Genomic DNA, 14966 nt, shown 5'->3' with positions numbered 1-14966 from the left:
TATGAAATCCCAAAATCTAAAATTTTATATTTAAGTAGGTGCGCATTGGCCTAACTAACATTCAAGATAAAACATTTTGCAAAAATTTTGAGTAGAACAAAAGTTTGAGATAATTTTTATTTTGGGTTTAATTAGGTCACGTGATATTTTTGGCCAATGATATTGCATACAAATTTTTTAAAAAAAAATAAAAAATTTTAAATCAAAAAATAATTGTTGTGTTAGAACCGCACAGGTCCAATTACCGTGTTTACATAATATTTTTCAAAAATATTAATATTAATAAAAGTTATGACACTTTTATTAAAAATTTATGAAATCACAAAACCTAAAATTTTGTATTTTATTAGACGCGCATTGGCCTAACTAACATTCAAGATAAAACATTTCGCGAAAATTTTTAGTAAAACAAAAGTTTGAGGTAATTTTTATTTTGGGTTTGATTAGGTCACGTGATATTTTTGGCCAATGATATTGCATACAAATTTTTTGAAAAAAAATAAAAAATTTTAAATCGAAAAATAATTGTTGTGTTAGAACCGCACAGGTCCAATTACCGTGTTTACATAATATTTTTCGAAAATATTAATATTCATAAAAGTTATGAAACTTTTATTAAAAATTTATGAAATCCCAAAATCTGAAATTTTATATTTAAGTAGGCGCGCATTGGCCTAACTAACATTCAAGATAAAACATTTTGCAAAAATTTTGAGTAGAACAAAAGTTTGAGGTAATTTTTATTTTGGGTTTAATTAGGTCACGTGATATTTTTGGCCAATGATATTGCATACAAATTTTTTGAAAAAAAATAAAAAAATTTTAAATCGAAAAATAATTGTTGTGTTAGAACCGCACAGGTCCAATTACCGTGTTTACAAAATATTTTCGAAAATATTAATATTCAAAAAATTTATGACACTTTTATTAAAAATTTATGAAATCTCAAAACCTAAAATTTTGTATTTTATTAGACGCGCATAGGCCTAATTAACATTCAAGATAAAACATTTCGCAAAAATTTTCAGTAAAACAAAAGTTTGAGGTAATTTTTATTTTGGTTTTCATTAGGTCACGTGATATTTTTGGCCAATGATATTGCATACAAATTTTTTGAAAAAAAATTAAAAATTTTAAATCGAAAAATAATTGTTGTGTTAGAACCGCACAGGTCCAATTACCGTGTTTACAAAATATTTTCGAAAATATTAATATTCATAAAAGTTATGACACTTTTATTAAAAATTTATGAAATCTCAACACCTAAAATTTTGTATTTTATTAGACGCGCATTGGCCTAACTAACATTCAAGATAAAACATTTCGCGAAAATTTTCAGTAAAACAAAAGTTTGAGGTAATTTTTATTTTGAGTTTAATTAGGTCAAAAGGTCGCGCGAACAATTCAATGTACGCGAAATAAAAAAATGTTTTTTTGTTCTTTTAATTATTTTCGAAAATTTCTTTATCTTGAGCATTAGTTATACCAAAACAGTTCTAAAAAAATTTAAAAATCAATGTCATAAATTTGTCATAACTCTCGGAAATATTAATGTTTGCTAAAAAAAATTTGCAAGCACGGCTGTTAGAACAGTGCGGTTTTATTGGTATAGTTATCTTTTGATTTAAAAAAAAAAAAAAATTTAAAACTTTTTTACTAGTGTGCTAGGTCACGTGATCATATGACCGGCCCTATGTACGCAAAATACAAAAAAATTGGCAAGTTGATTATTTTGAAGAGTCTAAGTTGGGAACCAAACCTCGGAACTCAGTACTGAGAATTGTGGGCCTTTCGCACTGAGCTAACTGCCACGAGCTTTTAATGAAGCAAAATTGTATACATAGCTTAAGTAAGCACTTGTAATAATAAAACAAACTAGATTTATTTGATAAATAAAATATGGTTCGAAAATCTTTGATTATTTTTAACATAAATTTTTATAAATAAAAAAAGATATGCACAAACATTAACTAAGAATATTACAAACCTTTGATTTTTAATAAACAAACAAGCATTTATATATATATAATACAAACAAAAACTAATATTTAACCCAGTTTTAAGTTGGTGATATTAGGATATAAATTATAGTAAATTTTAAATTCTTAAAATTAATTTTTATTAAATAAACAAGCATTTAAATATGATAAATAAACGAAAATTATTTTTCTAACATGTTTTTTATTTACTTATATTATAAAATACATCATACCAAATTTTTAATGTTTAATGTCGAACTTTGATTTTTAATGAACAAACCAGCATTTAAATATAAAAAACAAACAAGAATTATTTTTTAATTTATTTTCGAATTATAAATATTATAAGGTAAAACCGACCAAAATTTAAAAACCTAATGACAATCTTTAAATTTAAATAAACAAACACCTATTAATTAGTAATTAGTGACAAAATGAAATTCGTTTTTGAGTTACTAATATCATGATATACAATTGACAAAAATTTGAAAAATTAATAACAACCTTTAAATTTTAATAAACAAACACCTATTATTAAGTAATTAGTGATAAAAATTAAAATTTTAATTTATTTTTGTGTTAGTAATATTATAATATACAATTGACCAAGATTTAAAAAATTAATAACAACCTTTAAATTTTAATAAACAAACACCTATTAATAAGTAATTAGTGATAATTAAATGTCGTAAATAGGAGATTTGCGATTCGTTGGGATAACAACAAACATACTGAAAATTTAGAACTTTTAGTTTTAAAGAACAAAAGTTATCGTCTTTCAAAATTCTGACTAGAAAGAATAAAAACAACTAGATTTATTTGGTAAATAAAATATGGTTTGAAATTATTTGATTATTTTTAACATAAATTTTTATAAATAAAAAAAGATATGCACAAACATTAACTAAGAATAATACATAACTTTGATTTTTAATGAACAAACAAGCATTTATATATATTATAGAAACAAAAACTAATATTTAACCCAGTTTTAAGTTGGTAATTTTAGGATATAAATTATAGTAAATTTTAAATTTCTAAAATTGTTTTTGATTTTTATTAAATAAACAAGCATTTAAATATGATAAATAAACGAAAATAATTTTTTAAATATGTTTTTTAACTTTCTATATTATAAAATACATCATACCAAATTTTTAATGCTTAATATCAAACTTTAATTTTTAATGAACAAACCAGCATTTAAATATAACTAACAAACAAGTATTATTTTTTAATTTATTCTGAATCATAAATATTACAAGATATAACCAACCAAAATGTAAAAACCTAATAACAATCTTTAAATTTGAATAAACAAACACCTTTTAATTAGTAATTAGTGACAAAAATTATAATTTTAATTCATTTTTGAGTTACTAATATCACGATATACAAATGAAAAAAATTTACAAAATTAACAACAACCTTTGAATTTTAATAAACAAACACCTATTAATTAGTAATTAGTGATAAAAATTAAAATTCTATTTTATTTTTGAGTTACTAATATCATGATATACAGTTGACCAAGATTTAAAAAATTAATAACAACCTTTAAATTTTAATAAACAAACACCTATTAATAAGTAATTAGTAATAAAAATAAAAATTTTAATTTATTTTTGAGTTAGTAATATCATGATATACAATTGACCAAGATTTAAAAAATTAATAACAACTTTTAAATTTTAATGAACAAACATCTATTAATTAGTAATTAGTGATGAAATTTAAACATTTTAATTCATTTTTGAGATACTAATATCATGATATACAATTGACCAAGATTTGAAAAATTAATAACAACCTTTAAATTTTTTTATGAACAAACATCTATTAATTAGTAATTAGTGATAAAAATTAAAATTTTAATTCATTTTTGAGTTACTAATATCATGATATACAATTGACAAAGATTTGAAAAATTAATAACAACCTTTAAATTTTAATAAATAAACACTTATTAATTAGTAATTAGTGATAATTAAATGTTGTAAATAGGAGAATGAAAACATAATCTAATAATAAACAACATACTAAAATTTCAGATTTTTAAATTCTAAGGAACTAAAGATATAATAATAACTAGAAAATGGAACAATTAACATCGAAAAAACTTTTTTTTTTATGTAAAATTTGTCATCAAAAACCATGCTAAATATAACCTCTTAATATATTTATATACATCAGAAATTGTATTTATTTAACAAGTCTTTCCCATGCATAAATTGATACATTAAACTCAAAGTAAAACAATATATTTTGATATTTAATAAGTCTAATAAAGAATGTGTTTAGGAAAATTAAACAGCACCTTTTTGAAAAAAAATAAAGAAATGATGTTAAGAGCCCTTCAGTTTATTAACTATAATTTTATAAGTCATAAAAGTATATTTAAGGGTATATTAGGATATAATTTAAGGTATAATGTGTTTGCATTGTATTTCTGTTAATGGTTGTTCAAAAAGCTAATGCTTTTATACCAAACTAAAATTTTTGTATTCTCGATTTAATTTTATTGGAAAGCCTAACCCTGGTTTTCATAACCCTAATCGAGCTCAAGCCCTAGCTCATGCTATTACAAAATGAAAAGCGAGATTTATGACGTCACGATATTTGCGTAAAATTTAAATGACTTTTTAAGTCATTAAACAACATTTTATTAAAATTATTTTATCATTACCTTTTTTTAATAAATTTAAATATTATTTTATTAAATATCATTGGCCAAAAATATCACGTGACCTAATTAAACCCAAAATAGAGATTAGCTCAAACTTTTGTTCTACTAAAAATTTTTTAAAAATGTTTATCTTGAATGTTAGTTAGGCCAATGCGCGTCTAATAAAATATAATATTTTAGGTTTTGTCATAACGTTGGAAAATATTAACATTTCAAAAAAATATCATGCTAATGCGTTAATTAATTTTTAAATTTTTTAACTAAAATGATTGTTTTTGATGCACAAGTTTTAAGCATGTTACAAAAACAGTTTCCGCATTATATGTCTTATAAATTGAACTTGTTTAGATAATACAACAAGTTAGTTTTAACCGATGTTTATTGCTCAATATGGTTAAAAGTAATAAGAATTAAGCTATTTTGGAATTTATTTTCGCTCTTAAGCTCGTTGAATAAAAATAATGCCTTTAAAAACAACAATAAGGATTCTTTTTTTTAAAGCTAAAACACGACAAAGAAATGACTTGGTTGTAAGATTATGAATTATTTAATAAGATGTACCTAATAGCATATACATTTATCTAACTTTCCTTTATAAGTGCAATATAAGCTATTTATGATATATTTTAAATATTAAATAGAAAACAAAAGTATCTTAACCAAATACAATATATTTTATATGTCATGTCAGAAAATTTTAAAAAAATATTAAATTGTTTTTATGCAAATACAAAATTGTTTGTAATAAAGCAAATTAGTACAACTTACCATTGCCATATACCAGCGGAATTGCATAATTAACGATTATAGGTAATGAAAGTGAGCGAAGTAACCTTATATGTAGGATACAAGTAAGGCACACAACAAAATGCAATTCAACAAAAAATATTCGTTTCATTTTAATTTAAAATAATTGGGCGACTGCTTTTTAAAACCGTTTGTAGTGCAAAAAAATGTAAGTTAATTTCCATTGCATTATGTGTTATATGTCGCAACAGACTTTTTAAATTTAAATAAAATTTTAAGTAATGCAGGGTTTATTAACACCAAAATTAACAAATGCAGTTTCCCATAAAATAGTACCACCACTAGAAACCATACCGGGATAAATGTTCATTTGACTAAAGTTCGGATTTTTTTGAATAATTCTTGCCGCTCTGACATTGTCAGTAGTGTTGTATAGTTTCCAACCGAAGGAGTTTAATTTTACTAACTGGCTATGTATCTTTCGACAGCGTTCCAATTTTGGAGGTGCTGATATTGGACCCTGTAAATGTATTTCCATCGCGTATTGACGTACACAACTATGCATTCCAGTGTCTAGCAATTCTTGCATAAGCTATTCACAACATCATAAATATTAAATTTTAATTCAAAAACGACTGTGTGAGAGAATTTACAGCACGTGTGGGCGATTATTTATAGAGCTTTGTTTTTAAATTAAGCGCAACTTGCGTTGGCGTTTGCGTTGGAGTTGGCGTTAACATAAAACAACAAAAACTGATTAAAATTTATAACAGGCTTACCGTATCTTCAAAACCGCCTTGTGGTGCATCTGTATCTATTTTTAAGTAATCCATATACCTTCCAGTATGGCCGAGTTCTTTTAAAAGTGTCTCTGTTTAAAAAAGTTTATGGGTGTTAAATTACACAAACGTAAATTTTATTCCATTTTTTAAACCAAATATATCGTCGTGAGTTGCTATAACTACTGGCGAATAGAACATTTTCAGTGTGATGTATAAAGGCAATATGCATGCGAAACACAAACAACAAAGTAGGTATTTTTAAAATCGTGCTCACTCATCGTTCTCATTTTCCACCCATTTGAATCTCTATCAACGTCCTCATAACTTATACCAATCTTGTGAAAAGTAACCCCGCTTGGCCTAACTTCACCGTCTTTAAGATTATTCATACCTAAAAAAGAACACATTTTTTAAAGTAAACATTTAACGGTTGGTAAAATGAAAAAAAAATAAAACAATTAGAGATTTAAATGGGGGTTGACTGTAATTTGCAATGACTCTTTCATATTTTTGCATAGTATTGACAATGTAAAATGACTTTATCACAGACTAAACATGTAGCGCGCTTGGCGTTTAAATGACTTTTAAGGACTTGCACTACAAGATATTAATTAATAAATCATCGCTATAAAATCCTTTCGTTTTATTAACATTATAAATTAGTCATATCATGTTACATAGCAGCCGCTTCCGACTTTAAAAACGCATACTATCATATTATAAAAACGTTGCAAATATGATACAGAAAATTATAATATCATAACAAAACTAGATTATACTAAATATTATTTCCACCCAACATTTGCACGCAATAGGAATTATTTAATTTTGATGTGGAAAAAGCCTACTTCTACTATATATATTATCTCTTTTATTAGTGGAATTAAATAAAGTGAATTAAATGACATAAAACCTTATACAAGTAGTTTACCAATTTACACGAAAATTTAACTTAAATAAACTATTTACTTGGATCAAATGAATGGACCTCACACCCCCTATTTGCTATTTCGTCATCAAATGTAAAATCATTTCCAACACCAAACGAATACATCAAGCATTTTGTTTCTGGGTTCTTTTTGACAGGCCAAAATTGTTCTTCAATGCATAAATCGTATGCACCGTCGCGGTCGATGGGTCTACCGCCCAAGTATTCATTTTCAGTGCAGTTATACTAAATTGTCAAAATATCTTATTTTTGAGCAAGTTTAAACATTTGTCAATCTGCTGGCTAATACGGCAATACATACAATTTAAATATAAAAAAAATATATATATAGTGTTACAATATGTATACTGTAGCAGTTAAATAGAAGTGAGAAAGCGTCTTACTAGTTTAACGGTGAATTACAGAATCAATGAAAGATAAGATAACAGCGGGACGCTTAAGTAATTAGGAAAAAGGTAATAACAACATGCGTATAACGTACACACACATACTACGCTTCGTATGTCAATAAAGTAGTGCGCTACACAATTCCCCCCCAGAAGCGTAGTAAAAATTATAAGAAAATTAAAAATTACAAAAAAAACAGTTAATTTTGTTTCGTTTTTGGTCTTCCACGTTTTTTGGGTATTGCCACTTGAACAGGCTGCGTCAAATCAACGTTGGCTGGTTTCAAACGATCAACGGACAAAGTTTGTTTGGTACCACCAATATCCAAAATAAAAGTTTTTATATCACGCTTTATTACATAATATGGTCTTTCATAAGGTGCTGTCAGTGGAGGGCGATGAGCATCTTTTCGAATAAAAACATATTTACAAGTTTTTAAAGTTTGAGGGACATATGTAGTTTGATTTGCGTGGCGTGACATGGGTTGTGGCATAAACTGGCTGATTTTTTCGCGTATAAGCTTTAATTTTTGTTCGCTGTTTGTTTTGTCAGGGTCATGAAAAATGAAATCCCCTGGGACAGTAATTGGGGCGCCGTATACTAGCTCCGCCGACGACACCTTTAAATCTTCTTTAGGAACGGTTCTTATACCTAAAAGCACCCATGGAAGTTGATTCGTCCAGTTAGGTCCAGTCAACCGCGCCATTAACGAACTTTTAAGGTGGCGATGTAATCGCTCAACCAAACCATTGGATTGCGGCCTGAAAGCACACGTGTGGTGTAACTGAATGCCGAGTGAGGCGTTTATAGATCTCCAGACACTAGAGGTAAATTGCGATCCTCGATCAGACGACATATTTAAAGGAATACCAAATCGCGATATCCAATTGTATAAAAAAGCTTTTGCACATGTATCTGTTGTTGAATTTCTCATCGGAATTGCTTCTGGCCATCTGGTAAAACGATCGACTATGGTTAGCAAATACGTGTAACCGTCTGATGGGAGAAGAGGGCCGACAATATCGATATTTATATCGGTAAAACGAGCTTTTGCGTCTGGATATGTAGATAAGGGAGTTTGCACATGCCGTTGAATTTTTGATTTCTGACAAGGAAAACATTGTCTTGCCCATGTGCCAACATCCTTGTTGAGACCCGACCAAACAAATTTTGAAGCAATTAATTTGCGGGTAGTTCGGATTGAAGGATGTGATAAGTCGTGCAAAGTATGAAATATTTTCTTTCTCCATGACAAAGGAACAATGGGACGAGGCTTACCAGTTGAGACATCACACAAAACAGTTGCGCCCTTGATGCCCATATTTATATCAGCAATTTTCAGATTAGTTTCTGCGGTACGATATGCTTGTACTTCCGGTACAAGTTGGTCTGCGGCAAAAATCTCAAAATCGAGGTCGATAACGTTATTTTTAATGCAGGAAATGTTAGCCCGTGACAATGCGTCTGCGACATAATTTTCTTTTCCATTAATATGTTGAATATCAGTCGTATATTCGGAAATAGCCGACAGATGTCGTTGTTGTCGATTAGACCAAGGATCAGTGGCTTTAGAAAAAGCAAAAGTAAGTGGTTTGTGATCTGTGTAGATGGTAAATACTCTACCTTGGAGAAAATAACGAAAATGGCGAACAGCTAGATACATTGCCAGCAGTTCCCGATCGAATGCGCTATATTTTATTTCGGCAGGTCGTAAATATTTGCTGAAGAAAGCAAGAGGTGTCCACTTTCCATTAATTACTTGTTGCAAAACGGCACCAACCGCCTGTTGTGATGCGTCAACCGTTAAGACTGTTGTAGCATGCGCCTGGGGGTGATGAAGCATGGTACAATTAGCAAGTGACAATTTTGCCTTGTCAAAAGCGAATTGCGTGTCCTTATTCCAGATCAACTTTTTTGGCTTTCCTGACAAACTTTTATAAATTGGCGTCATTATGCGTGCGGCATCAGGAATAAAACGAAAATAAAAATTTATCATTCCGGCAAACTCCTGTAGTCCTTTAACAGTTTTAGGGGGCTGCATTTGCGTAATAGCTTTTACTTTATCCGGTAAAGGAATTATTCCAGCTTTGTTAACCAAATGCCCTAGAAAGTTGAGTTCTGATTTGCCAAATCGACATTTGTCAATGTTAACGACTAAGCCGTTTAGTGACAGAACTTCAAAAAGACTTTTTAAGTGTTCAAGGTGCTCTTTCTCAGATTTGCTTGCTACCAATATGTCATCCAGATAGACGAACACGAAATTAAGACCTTGACACACACTGTCCATGAGTCGCTGGAAAGCTTGTGCAGCATTTTTTAACCCGAACGGCATGCGCCTGAATTCAAAAAGGCCAAATGGAGTTATGACAGCGGTCTTCGGTATATCTTCAGGGGCCACTGGCACTTGGTGATATCCTCTGACTAAATCTATTTTAGAAAATAGGCAACAACCGTCTAAATGCGATGTAAAATCTTGTATATTGGGTATCGGATAACGATCCGGTTCTGTGAATGCATTTAGACGGCGATAATCACCGCACGGTCTCCAACCTCCAGAAGCTTTGGGCACCAAATGAAGGGGTGAAGACCAAGGACTAGAGGAGCGTTGAATTATGCCCATTTCCAACATCTTTGTAAACTCCGTTTTGGCAATAATAAGCTTCTCGGGTGGCAATCGACGAGCTCGTGCGTGAACAGGTGGACCGATGGTGGGAATGTAATGCATGATATTGTGCTTAGTGGTCTTTTGATCAAAACGTGGCAACGTAAGCCCTGGAAACTGATGCAATAACGATGTATATGTTGAATTGACTTGCAATACCAATTTTTGTGGAGGGTCGTTTTTTAAAACTGGTTTTTGCAAAAGCTTTTGGCCGTTTATGTCTACTAGGAAGGAGTTTTTACGCAAAAAATCTGCACCAAGAAGTGGCCTAAGAACATCCGCAATAACGAACTTGCATAAAAATGTACCAACAGGTAAGCAAATTTTTGTCATTTTAGTCCCATATGTGCATATTTTGCCTCCATTAGCGGAAAGAAGTGGTTGTTGTTTGGTTCTTGTTCGTCGCTCATAACTGGTCGGCGGGATAACACTTACTTCAGCACCAGTGTCGATGAGAAATCTAATTTTGGAATTGATGTCGTGCACAAAAAATAAATTGTTTTGTTTACCGGTTGCTGCCGCTGACAGCAACCGGCCATTTAGTTTTCCGAAAAATTACAAGGAGGAACGCATTTTCTGGCCCTGTTTCCAAACCGGCGATGATAGAAACATAGAGAATCGCCATTCTTATCGGGTTTTCGCTCAGTTAGTGTCCGATTAACTCGAGAAATGGCGTAAGGTGATGGAGCATTTCTTGCCATCCATACAGCATCGGCACGTTGCGCAAGTGCACGCATGTTTGCGAATGAATCATGGGCAAGAACTAAACGTACATCCTCTGGTAGATGTTGCAAAAAAAGGTGTTGAAAAATAAAACACGATTTGTGATCGCCTAACAGTGCCAGCATTTCATCCATTAATTCGGACGGTTTGCGGTCTCCCAAACCAGGCATGTTTAGCAACCGAGAAGCCCTTTCTTGTGCGGAAAGCGTGAATGTTCCTAGCAATCTTTGTTTGAGTGCTTCATACTTGTCATTGCTTGGAGGGTTTTCCAATAAATCAATGACCCGAAGGGCAGTATCTTGATCTAAGGCAGCAACCACATACAAGTATTTCGTCTGGTCAACATTTATTTTTCTTAACTCAAACTGAGCTTCTGCTTGTTGATACCAAACTCTCGGATGAGCTGACCAAAAGCTTGGCAATTTTAAAGAAACAGAATTCTCTTCTTTAATCATTCTAGAAATGTCGTTTCTAGATGTCGGGGTCACCAATGTAGCAGTTAAATAGAAGTGAGAAAGCGTCTTACTAGTTTAACGGTGAATTACAGAATCAATGAAAGATAAGATAACAGCGGGACGCTTAAGTAATTAGGAAAAAGGTAATAACAACATGCGTATAACGTACACACACATACTACGCTTCGTATGTCAATAAAGTAGTGCGCTACAATACCCAAAATATATAGATTAACATCAAACCAATAAAAACAAAGATTATATTTATTAAAAATGGTATGCACTTTTCTACAAACGACTTTATATTTATTTAACGGTGTATAATTACTGTCCGCTTTAACCTAATTAACATATATGTGTTACATTTAAAGTACCGTTGAAATAATTTTACCGAACCTGCATTTTATAAACATAGTTCCATAACCTATCCAATTCCTCCTTCGGATTAAGTTGTTTAATTGGTTCATGTTTTCCTTCGTATTTTACTTTCGACATCTGCGCATCTATAAATTAAAATACCGTCATTTGAATTAAACTAAAATGACAAAAATAAAAATAAAAATATACTGTCAATGGTGAAAACTATAGAAGTCAAGTTCGAAATTAGTTTATTGAATTTTGTGGTTAAAAAATTAACTTTGTCAAGTGGTAATTCGTACAAATATTGATTTTAAAAAATCCCAAAAGGAAAAAATTTTCTAAAAAGCATTAACTTTGGTAATATTACACCTACGCAAAAGATAATGTCAGAAAGTTTTCCAAAGCGGCGTTAAACGACTGTCGGTAAAAATAGCGTTTAATAAATTATTAAAGCGACAGTAATGTTAAAAAATTACTTGATATTGTGAGGTATTTATAAAAAATCGGTTAAAAACTTTTATTAGCGAAAACCTTATGTAACAAAAGCCCAGTAATAATTTTTAAAATTGACCTTGGACGTTAAATTTAAAAATCATTTATCCACTATCTGTGAAATATTAACTTTAAAAGGCTGTTTTATCAAAACTGCCAGCAATTGGAAATTCCCTGATATACTAAAAGTCTCTTATTTGTATAATAAGGAATGATAGCACAGCAGTCTTTGGGTTTGTAATATAGCCATAGGTGGCTATAAAAAACGAAATATTTATAGAGAGGACTGTTCAGCTTTATTCAAACCCACTCTACCGTTTCACGGTATTAAGTAAATTTGAATACGTTTCTATTTTTTAAGAGGTTGTGTTTAAAAAGAAATTTCACAATTCCAACAAAACACACCTTAAACTAAATAGTTATTTAATATTACGAAGAAACTTCGTATCTTATCTATCGGTATTTACACTTACTTATAAACCTCTGGTTTTCATGTTCGTTTTTTTCCAAAGCAACTAAACATATAAAACATTTTTAAATGTTGTTGGGGATTAACAAAAATACGAGTTTGAAATTCAAAAAAAGCAGTTTTAAAATAGTAAATTTCGAAAATCCAGTAATAAATAAAACATTAGGGCAATTAATCATTAATGACTGAATTCTGCATATAAATCTTTTATTGACGTGCATCTATTTATTCAGCTAAAACTATTAAGCATTTTCAAATCATTTTTTTTAAATATCACTATGCGTAAGCGTTTAATAGTTAATACCAGTGTTCTTGTTATTTGGTATAGAATTATTTACCTTTTAGCTCCTGGATTTCACCTTCAAATCCCCACCAGTATTGAGACATAATAACAAACAATACAATTATAATCAAAGCACATGCCACAGTAACGTTTTTGCGAGATGAACCCAACATTTTTGAATAAAAATAGTAATCTGAAAACTTAAAATCTAAAATAATAAATGAAGCTTTTAACGTATAAAGCTGTATAATCTATTTCCTGTTAATCCTATACCATGAGCTTTTTGTCAGTATTAAATATTAAACATACACAACTGTGTGTTTGTTGTTTTAGTAAATATGTTTCTTTCTTAAAAAACTATTTCTATAGAACCAGCTTTAAAATATCCGTTCAAGCCCCTTTTAAATTTTCAGATAGAAAAAGAGGAATTTTTTAACATGAATTTAAAATTTTACTGGTATTTCTATTTAAGCTCCTTTTTAAAAAAAACTTTAGCTTTAACCTCTAGACTTTATCTAATAATACTGAAATTCACCAAACTAATGTATTGTTCCAGAAATTATTAGGTTATTCCAAAGTCTAAAACTTCAGCATTGTTAAATTTTGATTTAACAAAAACTACCAGTCTAACTTCAGCTATTCACAAAAAGACTGCAAAAGGCGTGTTATTAACGTTTGAAAATGCGTTCTTATATTTCGTCCTTAACAAAACAACGTTTTCAAATATCTTTTGTTCTCAAAAAAGCCATTTTTAACATGTAAAGACCAGCTCAAGCAAAACTGGTTTTGTTGCCCTAATACCTTAAACTTTTAAACCAAGTACAAAACTTTAACAAATATTTTTTTCATTAAGTTATCAAAATTATTAAAACTTTAACAGTTTTTTCATCACTGCTCATTCAATTTTACATTTACACTCTCAAATAGAAGATAACCTAGTAATCTACACTATCATATTCACTACTTAACAATAGAAAATGAGTGCAAATAGTAATTAACACTCTGGAATTTTCGGTACACGCCTATGTTTGGTTCCGCAGCTCTAATTTCGAACAACAATTTCCGTTTTAAAAAAAAGAAAAAGGCTGGTGTTATAAAATGTATTAACATGAATTTTAATTTATACTTTTTTTAAAGCGTATTTGTATAATTGAACGATAAATTCCAATAAAATTTAATTGCCTTTTACGATTTTTAAAACTTTTATGTCAATTGAAGTTGTTTTGTTAGTAATTTAACCTTTGAATTAACTATAATAAACAGTAGTTCGATTGTTCAAGTGTTTTGAAAAACGAGTGTTTAGTTTTGTTTTTTAACTCTAACTAACTGCCCTTTTTACTGATTTTTTAAATAACAACTTACTTTTACTATATGATTCTGCGGTTCTGTTGGTTAGTTTTAGATGTAAGTTAGTTTTTTACCACCAAATTTAACCTATTTCAGTAAGCGTTTTTTTAGGTAAAGTAAAATTAAATTTAAGCTAAGAATAAATAGCCCAAAATTACAATAAAAACACATTAAGTTTTTATGCTCATAAATTATTACGAAATTTATTTAAAGCCATGACATCACAACATCGAGATCGATATTTGTTTTGCTAAATTATTCGGGAAACTCCTGAGAAGCCGAGATAGCCTTCTCGCAGGACAGCCCTGAAAAATAGCCCTTACATATTTCATCCTCGGTCATCCAATCTTCAGCAACATCATCATCAAAATAGGAAAGTTGGTCGTTGAGTACCAAGGGGTTCGAGTCCCGTTTACTCATGTACGGCATCCCGAGCAAGACAACACGACGGATGCATTTTGCGTTGCAGTAATTCTTGCCTCTCATTTTCTTACAGCAACTTCGGCCCTTCTTGCCGTTGACGGTGAAGAAAAGCATGCAGCAAAGAACGATTGCTATGATCAATGTCGTTTGCTTCATTCTATTGTCAGGTACAAATGTAAGTGAATTTACAAGTATATGTGTCTTCCTTATATACCCAAAACT

The 14966-nt window shown here is 29.9% G+C and overlaps 2 protein-coding genes across 2 annotated transcripts; both read right to left on the bottom strand.

The window, feature by feature from the left end:
- Positions 1-5070: 5070 nt before the first annotated feature.
- LOC145764233 (putative methyltransferase-like protein 24) lies at positions 5071-13198 on the bottom strand. The gene is made up of 7 exons (XM_082575848.1): positions 13030-13198; positions 12696-12737; positions 11767-11873; positions 7164-7368; positions 6469-6585; positions 6192-6283; positions 5071-6004 (listed from the first exon to the last, which is right to left on the bottom strand). The coding sequence occupies exons 1-7, from the start codon at positions 13145-13147 to the stop codon at positions 5687-5689; spliced, it is 999 nt and encodes a 332-aa protein (XP_082431974.1). The 5' UTR covers positions 13148-13198; the 3' UTR covers positions 5071-5686.
- On the bottom strand, positions 10730-11752 carry LOC145764234 (uncharacterized). Its single transcript, XM_082575849.1, has one exon. It carries the CDS (start codon positions 11368-11370, stop codon positions 10732-10734), a length of 639 nt encoding a protein of 212 aa, XP_082431975.1. The 5' UTR covers positions 11371-11752; the 3' UTR covers positions 10730-10731.
- Positions 13199-14966: the final 1768 nt, after the last annotated feature.

The sequence above is a fragment of the Corella eumyota genome, chromosome 1 (genome assembly GCF_963082875.1).
Source record: "Corella eumyota chromosome 1, kaCorEumy4.1, whole genome shotgun sequence".
NCBI classification, from domain to species: domain Eukaryota; kingdom Metazoa; phylum Chordata; class Ascidiacea; order Phlebobranchia; family Corellidae; genus Corella; species Corella eumyota.
This window is presented reverse-complemented; position numbering and strand designations above follow the sequence as displayed.